General features: G+C 39.3%; 1 protein-coding gene across 2 annotated transcripts in view; it reads left to right on the forward strand.

Annotated features, from left to right (window-relative positions):
* The window catches only part of RPN2 (ribophorin II), a 52,929-nt gene that overhangs the window by 25,544 nt on the left and 14,189 nt on the right, over positions 1-13,196 (forward strand). For both annotated transcript variants that reach the window (XM_082669492.1, XM_082669493.1), the window contains exons 9-10: positions 576-681; positions 11,367-11,458. In XM_082669492.1, the coding sequence (XP_082525618.1) occupies positions 576-681; positions 11,367-11,458 (198 nt within the window). The remainder of the gene's footprint in view (positions 1-575; positions 682-11,366; positions 11,459-13,196) is intronic.

The following is a 13,196-nucleotide window of genomic DNA, read 5'->3' on the forward strand; positions in this document are numbered from 1 at the left end:
TCAGTAGAATGGTAAATGACATTGAGGGTTTTGCCATGTAGTTAGAGTTAAGAATTCTCTACCTTTTTTTCCCCTTTAAAATAAAAATTAATATTTTAAAATTAAATTAAAAATAAGATGTATCCTTTTTAGGAAATTCACAAAGCACAGGAAAGTAGAAATAATGCAGAAAGTTACCTACAATTATACTACCCTACACCAACCTCTTTGAACATTTCTACCTTTTTTTGTTTTTTTTTAACGTAATTGGTATCCTACTGTAGACTTAGCTGTTTTGCATTTAGTTGTGGAAGACTTACCCGAAGGAGGTGGGATTTTTAGGAGCTGAGAGGGGGGAAAATGAAAAGAAGACTTTCGAGACTTGAAAAAGGAGGTCATTTTAGATCGTTTTGAAGTTTGCCCCTCATTATAATCTGTAACTGAGCAGGAGGTGGCCCAGGCGGGTGGGAAGTTGAAAAGTGAAGAAGTGGTGCAGCCCTGGACCATCTCAAGGAATGCCTCACTTTGTAGGCCGTTTGTTATATTTGTGACTTTCCTATGTGAGTTCTTGCTAACCCCACTGTCATTCTTAACAGGGATGTTTTTGAGCTAAACTTTGTGAATGTCAAATTTTCCAGTGGCTATTATGACTTCTCTGTCAAAGTTGAAGGTGACAACCGTTATATTGCAAATACTGTAGAGGTAAGTGCTTTTCTTGTTGTCCCCATCTCCATGTTAATATACACAAGGAAATGACCAAACAGGCACATAGCATTAACCATCTGGTATATTGACTTCACTTATGACCAAGTTAACGTGAATATGTTGAGAGGGATAGGTTTGAACTGTGCTGTTTGACAGACTTAGCCAAGAACTTGATCATAGCAAGTTTTCTTTTATTTGTAAATTGTTCATTTTCCATTATAATTTAGCATTACTATCTTACATAAAATTTAGGAAGTAGAAAAAATTAAAATCACCCATAATTCCACTGAGGTATAAATATTCTTGAGATGTTTTCTGTGGTTGGCCTTGATAGATTTATTTATTTATTTTTAATTAAAAATTTTTTTTTTGTTTTATTCCCCATGATAGATTTAGAAAAGTGCTTGATGCTAATTAGGGGATCAAAAGCATCAAGTGACCTGTAGCACCATAGTGAGCCTGTCTGGGTAAAGTACAAAAGAAAATTGGTAATCCTTCATAATGAACTATGTTTCAGATGTTTAGCTGACTCTAGTTTTGTTGAAGATCCACGTGGTTTTTTAAAATTTATTTATTTATTTTTGGCTGTGTTGGGTCTTCGCTGCTGCGCGTGGGCTTTTTCTAGTTGCGGTGAGCGAGGGCTACTCTTCGTTGCAGTGTGCGGGCTTCTCATTGCAGTGGCTTCTCTCGTTGCAGAGCACGGGCTCTAGGCGCGTGGCCTTCAGTAGTTGCAGCACGTGGGCTCAGTAGTTTTGACTCACGGGATCTAGAGCACAGGCTCAGTAGTTGTGGCGCATGGGCTTAGTTGCTCCACGGCATGTGGGATCTTCCCGGACCAGGGCTCGAACCCGTGTCCCCTGCATTGGCAGGCAGATTCTCAACCACTGCGCCACCAGGGAAGCCCCAATCCACGTGGCTTTAAGGATGGAAAGCTATGCCTCACTTACCTGATGCTTTGTGGGAATGTGGTATTTCACATTAGTGGTTTTCCTAGCTAATTGAAGTTTGCCCCTTCAGGCACTGTAGCTTTCATTTTAACCTTTTTGGGTAGAAGTTTATTTAAGATGAATTACGTATTTTCCTACTTTTTAAACTGTGGGATATGGTTTAACCTCTTCTTATTCTGGCTTAGGATCATAAGTATGAACCCTTCATTGAAAGCCTGTGACATGAACAGTACAGTTCTATGTGCTTTTGCTTATTTTATTCTTACAACAATCCTAGCAGATGCGTGGAGTCCTCTTCATTTCACAGACGAGACCCAGAGGGGTAGAGTAACTTGTCCAAAACCTCCAGCTTGTCTGTGCTTGGGTGGATCCCCTGCACAATACTGGTTTAGTCACTGTGCCCTAGTGAATATTGAGCTAGCTTAGAGGCTGCAGAGCTGTGTGCAGCTCCAGCTCCTGGCCTATTTATAATATTACTTTGTCCTTACTGCTGTCATTTCTTAATGTTTCTGCCACTGTGTCTTTGTTGCACCTGCTTGACCACATTGTCATGCATTCTGTTGGGTCAGGGGAACTTGAAGTAGTACAGTGCCTTTCCCGAATAGTTAAATATATGCTGTTTGTGACAGCTATTTTCTTCACTATTCAAATGTCATTTTCCACTCACTTTTCTTTTTTAATGAAACGTTTTCATTTTGAAACAATTTCAATCTTAAGTTGTAAAAATAATATGAAGAATTCCTGTATACCCTTTACCCAGCTTCCCCAAATGTTAACATCTTATGTAACTGTAATATTATTGTCAATACAAGGAAATTAATAATGATACAATACTATTAATCTATATAGTCTTCATTCAAATTCCACTAGGTATCTTACTGATGTCCCTTTTCTGGTCCCAGATTCAACCTGGGATCACATATTCCTTTAGTTGTCATGCCCTTTTACTCTCCTCCAATTTAGGATAGTTTGTCTTTTGTGACCTTGACACTTTTGAAGAGTACTGGCCAGTTACTTTGTAGAATGTCCCTCACTTTGGGTTTGTCTGATGTTTCCTCATAATTAAATTCAGGTCATGCATTTTTGGCGAGAATACACCAAAAGTGATGCTCCTTCTCAGTGTATCCTATGAGGCAGTATATGCTGTTGATATGTCTCATTGCTGGTGATGGTAACCTTGATCACTTGGTTAAGGTGGTGTCTGCTAGGTTTCTCCATTGTAAAGTTGCTGTTTTTCTGCTTTATAATTAAGTGTCCGGTGGAGTGATATTTTGAGACTCTGCAAATATCCTGATGATCTTGCCTGTAAGAGTTATTAATGTGGTGTTTGCCAAGAGGTGATTTTCTCTTTCATTCTTTCTACATTATTAATTGGAATTCTACTGTAAGAAAAAGCTGTCCCCCTTCCCCTGCATTTAGTTATTCAGTTACGTATAATACTTTGGATTCATGGATACTTATTTTACTCTGTAGGTTATAATCCATTACTGTCATCTTTTATTTTTTTTGCTCATATTATCCCAAATTTGGCCTTTGGAGAGCTCCTCAGGTTGGCCCCTATGTCACTTTCTTTTACTGAAAGGACAAGGCAGCTAGAAAATTTGACCTTTTCAAAAGTGGGGCATTACTTAACATAGTTAGATTAAACATTTATATTAAAAGTTTGGCAGAAAGGATATTTTCTGGAACTCTAGTCTCTCTGCCTTTTCTCTACCTCATGTCTGACCTTTTTGGGCAGGAGACATCTGATCCTACTCCATTCACTAACACAAGATTTGGATAGAAATGATTGTAGTGTGTACCTTGAACCTTGAAAATCCAGATTCTTTCAATTTTAGTTTCCTGCATTAAGGGGCCTTATTTGCAACTGAGCACATTGAAAGGCAAACTTTTTTTTTTTTTTTTTTGGCCTGAAACCTCCTTCCTTCTACCTATACAATCTTGATAACAACATATCCAATATAAGTGCCATACCCATACATCACAGCCATTCTTAACCCTTCCTTTCTTTCCACTTCTGGTCAGTCGCCATGTCGATTCCACCTTTAAGTGGAATGATTCCTTTAAGTTGCATGATTCCTTTGTTCTTCAGCCCCAGTTTTCCTACTTGGGTAGATCCCAAGTAGGTAGATATGTAGTTTCCAGCCAGTTTCACTGTCTTCAGTCTCTGCCCCTTCCATTTAATAAGCACCGTAAACACCACTAGAATTATAAAATCACAGTGTTCCCCTAGTTAAACATTTCTTTGGTTCTCTATTGCCTGTGAATAAGGTCTAGACTCCTCATTGTGGCTTTAGAAGGTCCTCCACAGAGCACATGCGCATCCTTCATTGTGGCTGCATCCCCATCCCCTCAGCTCTAGCTGCTCTTGACCACATACTCATCCTCATACACATTTTATGTGCCCAGTACACGTAAAGCCTTTGGACTTCTCTTGTTTCTTCCATGGAGAATGTTCTTCCCCTCCCTTGCTGAACTACTCATTCTGTAAGGTCTAGTTCAAATATTGCTCCTTCATCTGTGCTCCCATAGGATTTTATTTATTTTATTTTTTATTTTGGACTATTTAAAAGATACAGAAAAGAACAAAGAATAATATAATGATTGTCATATACCTACTGGCCACTCATCTCCCTCAAGCCCTAACATTTTGCTATGTTTTTCTCCTTTGTTTTATTTTGGTAAGAAATAAAGCCCTGTAGATTGAATTTAAGCTCTCTGTGTATTCCTCACTTTTTCTTCCTCTTTCCCCAGATTTGAGGTGTATGTTCCAATGCCAGTTTTTATATTTCTGCTACATATGTATTTTTAAGCAATTTATTGCATTGATTTCCATCTTACCAAAATTTATATGCTTCATTATACTATATGTATCCTCTCGCAATTTGCTTGTTTTCACTCAATATTAAAGACAACTAGCCATATTTACGCACGTAGAACTAGAGCTGTATGGATAAATATGAAAAATTTTCATAAAATTGTCTTCCTTTTATGAATGCATCAGATTTATTAATTCATTTTCTGTTGGACATTTAGACTTTCACTGTTACAGACAATGCTGCTGTGAATATCCTAGTACGTTTGCTTATGCACATTTTGTTTATCTAGAATGAAGTTGTGGGATCGTAGGGTATGTTCATCTTCCAGCTTTATTAGGTTTTGCCAAATTGCTCTTTTCTTCATATTTGTACCAGTATTTGCTATTATGAGTTTGGATAATCTGATGGATAGGAAATGGTTATCTTGTTGTTTCAATGTTTTTCTTTGGTTTCTAGTGAGATAGAGCATCTTTTCTTGTGTCTATGGACCATTTAGGTTTCTTCTTCTGTGAATTGTCGTGTATCTGTTGTCTTTTTCTTTTGGTTTGTTAGTCTTTTAATTATTGATTTTTAGGAGCTACATATATTCTGGAGCTATATATATTAGTAAATCCCTAGTTATAAGCATCAGACATTGTCCCTCAGTGTTGCTTTATGGCATCTTTCGATGCACTGAAGTTCATTTCAATGAAGCCTAATTTAAAAGTCTTTTTTTCCCTAGATTTTACTTTTTGTGTCTTTAAAAAATTCTACGCTGCTCCAAGATAAAAAAGATAGTCTCTAATATTGTCTTCTAACAGTTTTAAAGTTTTTTTCCCCGTATATTTAGGGCTTGTCTACTTGGTTTATTTTTGTTGCTGTAGTATTTTACACCCTGTCCATAATTGTTCTTGCTGCATTGTATTACTATTGTTTGCTTATAAGTGTTGCTCTTTCACTGGGCTGGGTGCTCCCTATGGGCAGAGACCAAATCTTATTTTTTCAGTGCTTAGCTTCCATCTCAGACCACTTAAAAGAAGAAAAGGATGGAGTGGTCTAAACATTAAAGATGTTTCCCCACATTCCAAGGCCCTTAGAACTATGGTAATTCATCTTCTAGGGGTGAGCCTTTTACCCTACACAAAGTAGCTTCCTTTTTTCTTTCAAATAACAGCTTTACTGAGGATATATGTAATTCACATACCATAAAATTACCCAGTAAAAGTATATAATTCAACATATTTAGTATATTTAGATGAGAGTTGTGCAACCACTACCACCATCTAATTCCAGAGCATTTTTACCACCGCCAAAAAGCAACCCTGTGTCTATTTGTAGGCACTCCTTATGCTATAGGAATATATCCTCCTCCCAGTCCTGGCAACTACTAACCTACTTTTTGTCTCTATGGTTTGCCTATTTGGGACATTTCATGTAACTGGAATAATAAAATATGTAGCCTTTTGTGTTTTTAACTTAGCATAATATTTTTAAGGTTCATTCATGCTGTAGCATGTATCAGTACTTTATTCCTTTTTATGGCTAAATAATTTAGTATTCCATTGTGTGGATATACCTCATTTTGTTTATTCATTCATCACTTGATGGACATTTGGGATATTTCCATGTTTTGGGTATTATAAATAATGCTGCTATTTACATTCATGTACAGGTTTTTGTTTGAACACCTGTTTTCAGTTCTTTCAGGTTTATGCCTAGGAGTGGAATTGCTGAGTCATATGATAACTCTATGTTTAACTTTTTGAGGAACTGGCAAACTCTTTCTCAAAGAAGCTGCACCATTTTACATCCCCACCAGCAATGTGTGAGGGTTCCAATTTCTCTATATCCTTACCAACTCTTGTTATTTATTATCTGTCTGTTTCATTTTGGCCATCCTAGATGGGTGTGAAATGGAATCTCATTGTGATTTGATTTGCATTTCTCTGATGGCTAATGATATTGAGCATCTTTTTATGTGCTATTTGGTCATTTATATGTCTTTTTTGGAGAAATATCTATTTAGGTCTTTTCCCCATTAAAAATATTTTATTTTGTCTCTTTATTTCTTCCTTCCTAATCTATATACTTCTTCTTTCCTTTTCTTATTACATTGTTTGTCTTTTTATGTTCTTGAGTTATAAGAGTTCTGTATATATTCTTTTTTTTTGTATATATTCTTAATACAAGTTCTTTATCAGATATATGATTCACAGATATTTTCTGACAGTCTGTAGCTTGTCTTTTCCCTTTCTTGATGTTGTCTTCTGAAGCACAAAAGGTTTTAATTTTGATGAAGTCCAATATCTTTATTTTTCTTTCATTAATTGTGATTTAAGTGCCGTATCTAATAAACCGTTGCCTAATCTGAGAGCATGAAGATTTACTCTTAAGTTTTCTTATAAGAATTTTGTAATTTTAGCTCTTACATTTAGGTTTCTGATCAATTTTAAGTTAATTTTTGTATGTGGTGTGAGGTAGGGGTTCATCTTCCTCCTTTTACATGTGGATGTGCAGTTATCCCAGCACCATTTGTCAAAAAGACTGTTCTTTCCCTGTTGACTTGTTTTGGCACCCCAGGTACTGTCTGACAGCTCCCCATTTGCTCTATTTCCTGAAGAGAATAGGGCAGAGTCCCCACATTCCAGCCCTTTCCCCCCCGATCCCTTTCCCTTTCCGGGGCTCCCCCAATAAACTATTTTCGTGCTACAAAAAAAAATCAGTGTGACCATAAATGGTTGCAGTTATATTCCATTAATCTATATTTTTATCCTTATACCAGTACTATGTTGTCTTGATTATTGTTACAGCTTGGCTTTTTGTTACATCAAATCTGGTGTTTGCACAAGCGTTTCTATGGTCGTTGGAAAAATTAAATAAGTACAAAGTAACAGAAATGGCTAATAGCTGTTACTCATGCAATGATAGTAAGCTCCCATAGAGGCCATTGCTGTCCTTTTCCTTCCCAGTGATGGAGTAAGCGTTAAAGATCTCTCTTCATTATGTTAAGCTTTATGTGTGTGTGCGCATGTGTTTGTGTGTGTGTGCCTGCCTGTGTGCACGTGCATGCTCTGACCTCTGTCACATATGCAACTTTACTTTGTAATTTCAGTAATAGTCAAGCTTAGAGCCTCAGAGCGGGTCAGCAGGTCCTGTTTACTCTCCTGGGAGATGCTTGACATTGGTCAGAGTGCATTAATGGTGGTTTGGTGTGGAGGGCCTGTAATAGCACTCATTGACATTGGACTTGCTGTCAGGGGAAGCATGGGTTTTAGAAGCTGTCGTTAGCATTAATTGCCCCTAATGCACCATCATTTTTGACAGTAATGAGCTAAACAGGGAGGTTATTACTCTCAGCAGAAAGACTGCATTTCCTGGCGTTAAAACATTTTTTGGGGTGTATGTGGTGTGCAGTACAGGCAAAAGAAGGACTAGTTGATGCACTGTAAAGCAGGTTTAGCTGCATTTAAAGTGGCTAAACAAGTCCCTTTCTTATTATAAAAACTAATCCTGCAGTGTTAGTTTGAAGGAAGAAGCAGCTAACCAACAGGGATCCTACTCTGAACTCTTTACAACAGGGTTTTGAAAAAACCTCAATTTGCTTTAAGAGAGTAGCATAAAAATGCTTTTCTTTTCAGTGTTTCCAGAGACCCATTTGTAATAAGATTTTAGGAGTGGAAGGACTTGTTTTAAATGGTTCCTTATTTAAGAACAGCCCTACGGTGTTTCTGTGCAACACAGAAAGCTGTAACTTAGGAGGCCTTTTAAAATTAGGGCTGAGAGCAAACCCAAAATGACTTGAGTTCACTGCAGTTTGCCCTTTCATTATTCCATGTGTCTGTACTGTGAATGCTTACAATGTCTTCAGAACAAACACAGTTGAATCTTGATTAGCAGCCTTTAGTGACCGTGTTATTATTGTAAGTTTATAGTCAGGATTCTAAGTAAAAACCCACAAGTTGATGGCTTCCTTATCACTATAATTAGGATACACTGAGGAGCCTTACACAAGTCTTTAAACATGTTTGTGTTTATTCATCTGTTGAAAGGGAGAGTGATTGTCTTTTAAATCATATTTATTGGGTGGTACTTTTTTTTTTGGCCGTACTGCATGGCATGTGGGATCTTAGTTCCCTCACCGGGGATCGAACCTGTGTCCCCAGCATTGGAAGCCTAGAGTCTCAACCGCTGGACCACAAGGGAAGTCCCTGAGTGGTACTTTTTAATACAGAATCATTTATAAAGAAGAAAGTATTTGTCACACAATGCCAATGCTCAGATAATCCCTATTTTATTTTTATTTATTTATTTATTATTATTTTTTGGCTGTGTTGGGTCTTCACTGCTGTGCGCGGGCTTTCTCTAGTTGCGGCAAGCAGGGGCTACTCTTTGTTGCAGTGTGTGGGCTTCTCATTGCAGTGGCTTCTCTTGTGGAGCATGGGCTCTAGGCGCTCAGGCTTCAGTAGTTTTGACTCACGGGCTCTAGAGTACAGGCTCAGTAGTTGTGGCACACTGGCTTAGTTGCTCCGTGGCATGTGGGATCTTCCCGGACCAGGGCTTGAACCTGTGTCCCCTGCACTGGCAGGCAGATTCTTAACCACTGTGCCACCTGGGAAGTCCCAATCCCTATTTAAAAAAAAATAGGAGTAAAATATGCATGTAGTTAAAAAAATTCAAACTGCAAAAAGGTATATAATGAAACATTAGAGCCTTCTCTCATCCCTTCAGTCCAGTCCCTCTCCTTTGAGCAGGGGTCCCCAGCCGCCAGTACCACTCCGCGGCCTGTTAGGAGCCAGGCCGCACAGCAGGAGGTGAGCGGCTGACCAGCAAGCAAACCAGGCTTCATCTGCCGCTCCCCATAGTTCGCATTACTGCCTGAGCCACGCCATCCACCCGCCCACTCCCCCACCCCCACCCCCACCCCCATCCGTGGAAAAATTGTCTTCCATGAAACTGGTCCCTGGTGCCAAATGGTTGGGGACCCGCTGCCTTAGAGGAATCCATTAGTAACAGTTAACTGTATATACTTTGAAAAAGAAGGATGCCCATATCATTGAATGTATGCATATCCTTTCTTATTTACACAAAAGTAATCCTTCTATGAAGAGTTGTGTTCTTTGCTTTTGTTACAAAGTAGAGGTTTCCAGCTTTCCCCTTGGGGTCTATTCAACTTGATGGCCTCCCCCCACCCCTCACCCCCCCACTCCCCTGCCATAATTCACCCAGTTGCCTGGACTCAGTGACAGGCGATGTTAAACATAATTCTGCCAATAGGCAGCTGTGTATTCAAAAGTAGGAGGTAATAATATGCTTATAGCCTTTGGTAGTCTTTTACATTTAGGGTTTTTGTTTTTTTTTTTTAAGCAAAACAGAACACCCCTATTCAACCTGATAATTGAGGTTGTTGTCACAAAATAGTTATTATGGAGGCTGTTAAAAGGAATTACTTGATCGCTATCTTTATCTCTTTTAAATTTTTCTTCTTTGCCCTTGGTTTGAGGTTCTCACACCTTGATAGTGCACTTCAGAAAAATGCTGAAGCCCTCCTTCAATTATTTGCTCAGCCTTCTCTCTCTATGCCTCGATCCTTAGACTGTAAACCAGTGTATGTGGCAAGGATCTCTTTAAGCATTACATTCAAGCTTATCAAATATTTGGAAGTCTCACAGATATGTTTACACATTAAAAGTGCCTTGGGATTGCATAATTTGCACATTCAAACTTAGATTTTAAATAAAAAATTTAAATAAAAAATTTCCCTTGAGGTAGACTTTTAGCATGTTTTCTGTCTCTTTTGGAATTTTATGTTTATTTTAATCTAATTTTTAAAATTTTCTTGTTTACTAGCATTGGCTGGCCCCTCTTTGTGAAAATGTTTATAGGGAACGTATAGAATTAAAGCAACCTAAGAGTTAAGATGGACTGGTTTGTGCTTGTAACAAACTCCAAATCTCAGGGGCTTAAAACAAGTTTCTTTTTTGCCCATGCAAGGTATCTTTAATGTGTCAGCTGGAGACTCTGCTTCACGTTGCCCTTACTCCAGGACCCAGGCTGAAGTAGCAAGCTCCTTTGTAGGTCGTCTATGTCCATGTCAGAGGAGAAGAGAATCACAAACCGACTCTTAAGCTTCCACTTGGAAGTGACACGCTTCTGGGCAGAGCCAGTCACATGGCCATACCCGACTCCAGGAGGGCAGGGAAGTACATTTCTGCCACATGCTCAGAAGGAGAAGCAGAAGTACTTGGTGGATGGCAGAGATGACTGCCATAGCTTCTTAAATCTTCCTGGGCAGACCTGTAGTCTGCTTGGCACAAACTTAAGTGTTGGCTGGGAAGTTGGACAGGAAGGTGCCTAAGAACGTGGACTCTAAGTCAGGATGCCTGAGCCTGAACCCTGGCTCTGCCTTACTAGCTATCTGAACTTGAGTGAATGGCTTCATTGCTCTAATCTTTAATTTCCTCATCTGAAATAGCACTACCTTAGAGTTGTGGTGAGGATTAAATGAGATAATGTTTAGAAGGCCAGTGTCTTTCACATAGTAAACACTCAATAAACATTAGCTGTCATTAGAATTGAGTACTTGTTGATTTAAATTATTTGAAGGTTACTACTTAAGGAGTTTCTCCCTTATTTATTTTAAAGTACACATGAAGATACCTACTTTTTTTCTTTTTGTTTCTTTTTTAATATATACCATTCATTCAATGCCAAAGAAAGGAAGAAGGGATAAGAATCAAGGAGTTACTTTTAGGCCTCAAGATGGAAGAGGTAGAAATACTACTGGGATGGGTCAGTTTTATTAAAATCATTGAAGAGTCCTGTCCTAGGATTATTTTCATGCCTTTACTCACAAGTAAGAGAAAAATTTGGATATGTATATTAATTCCTGGTATACTCACCAGCTGACTTGGCGATTTTCTTCTGTGTTTCACCCTAGCTCAGAGTCAAGATTTCCACTGAAGTTGGCATCACAAATGTTGATCTCTCCACTGTGGATAAGGATCAGAGCATTGCACCCAAAACCACGCGGTAGGTGGGATGCCTCCTGGGTACAGGGAGATTCCAGGCTTGAGCTGGGAGGAGCATGCCTAGGCACTGAGCCCCTTCAGATGTCATTTCTGTGTCAGCAGTGACCCAGCTTGTACTCCAGATGAAAGAGGCTGTCATTCCTCTGGCACTGCATCAGGGTGCTGCTTGGCATCCAGACAAATTTGGGGATTGTCTATATCAGTGATCAGTCCCTGAGCAACTGTTTATTAACAGTCCACAGCGAGGTAAGGAGCTTACCTCAGAATGTAAGTCTGCGTCAGTCAGCTGTGTTACCAAGCACATTATTTAGTTCAGATGTCGATTCTTTTTAAAACAAGACTTTCTTTGGGGTTTTTTTTTTTTTTTTTTTGGCCGCATTGCATGGCTTGTGGGATCTTAGGTCCCCAACCAGGGATCTAACCCTTACCTTTGATAATGAAAGTGCAGAGTCTTAACCACTGGATCACCGGGGAATTCCCTAAAACAAGACTTTCTTAATGGAGGAAGCAGTGTATTAACTTATTTTCTGATGTCATCTCTTTATCTTCACAGTCTTGAACTTGCTTTTAGGGGCCTCATGTCAACTCTCTTTGGCCCACAGTGAGCCTGAAATCAGTTGTACGTCTCACAGGTCCTTAGAAGTGAGATGGCAGATACCCAGCGCTAGGGCTGTGAGTCCCTTTCTCAAGTCCATGGAGGGCATCACTGATCAGTCACAGCATTTGTTCCTGCTGAACTCAGAATCTTTTTTTTTTTTTTTTTTGGCCGCGCCATGTGGCATGTGGGATCTTAGTTCCCCGACCAGGGATCGAACCCGTGCCCCTTGCATTGGGAGCACAGAGTCTTAACCCCTGGACTTCCAGGGAAGTATTTCAGAATGTTTTTTAACACAGACTTCTAGGTAACCATTAGTAATTGATCAGAGTTGGGCCAGAACATTGTATGAAGCCATTTCTCAGCTCTCTCCCAGATCCTCATTGGGTGCGGGGGGGAGGGGGCATCTAGACATCTGGGTGTAGTTCAGACCCCAAATTTACTCAACTGGGGTGGCTATAGATGCCAAAGAAAGTAGGGGAACCTTCGAGGCTGTTTTGAAGATGGGATATTAGCCAGAGACTAGAAGCTAAGCATTCATTCATTCCTTTTAAGTCACGTGGAAGGGCTAGGCTTTCTGCCTCTGGCTTGGATATTTTTATAGTGACATTGGAAATGAGAGCACTGTTGAGAATCCACTGAAATAATGTCTGTAAGAGTGCTTTGCAAAGTTTAATACTCTACATAGATAAAGAGTTGGCATTACTCATAAGTAAATATAAAGCCTAAACATGAAATGTGGCCCTTGTGAGCTCTGTAATCACTTGGCTTGTTTTGTATCCCCTGGCCATTTTAATCTAAAGTCCCAGGAGATAGCTGATAGAAGAAGAGTTTTCTCATCAAGCCTGCCTTTTGAGAGAATGACTTTTTAAAGCTCAATTTCAGGCAGAAAAATAAATTGAAACGGCGTCCAGGAAAAAAAATGCAGCATTAAAAAAAAGAAAAAACTGTACATACCCTTCTGTCCTTTGCGTCTCCTACCTCCTAGTCTCCCGACCCTGCTCACATATGCTGCTAACGTCGATCCTGTGATTTTTTTTTTCTCCTTGTGGTTTTGCCAGAGCCCTCCAGTCCGCCTGTGAGCTTGCATGGGGACATGTGAGCCCCATTGGTGCCTGACTTGGTTGAGTTGATATCCTTAGGT

Source organism: Grampus griseus (assembly GCF_964374135.1).
Source record: "Grampus griseus genome assembly, chromosome: 14".
Classification (NCBI taxonomy): Eukaryota; Metazoa; Chordata; class Mammalia; order Artiodactyla; family Delphinidae; genus Grampus; species Grampus griseus.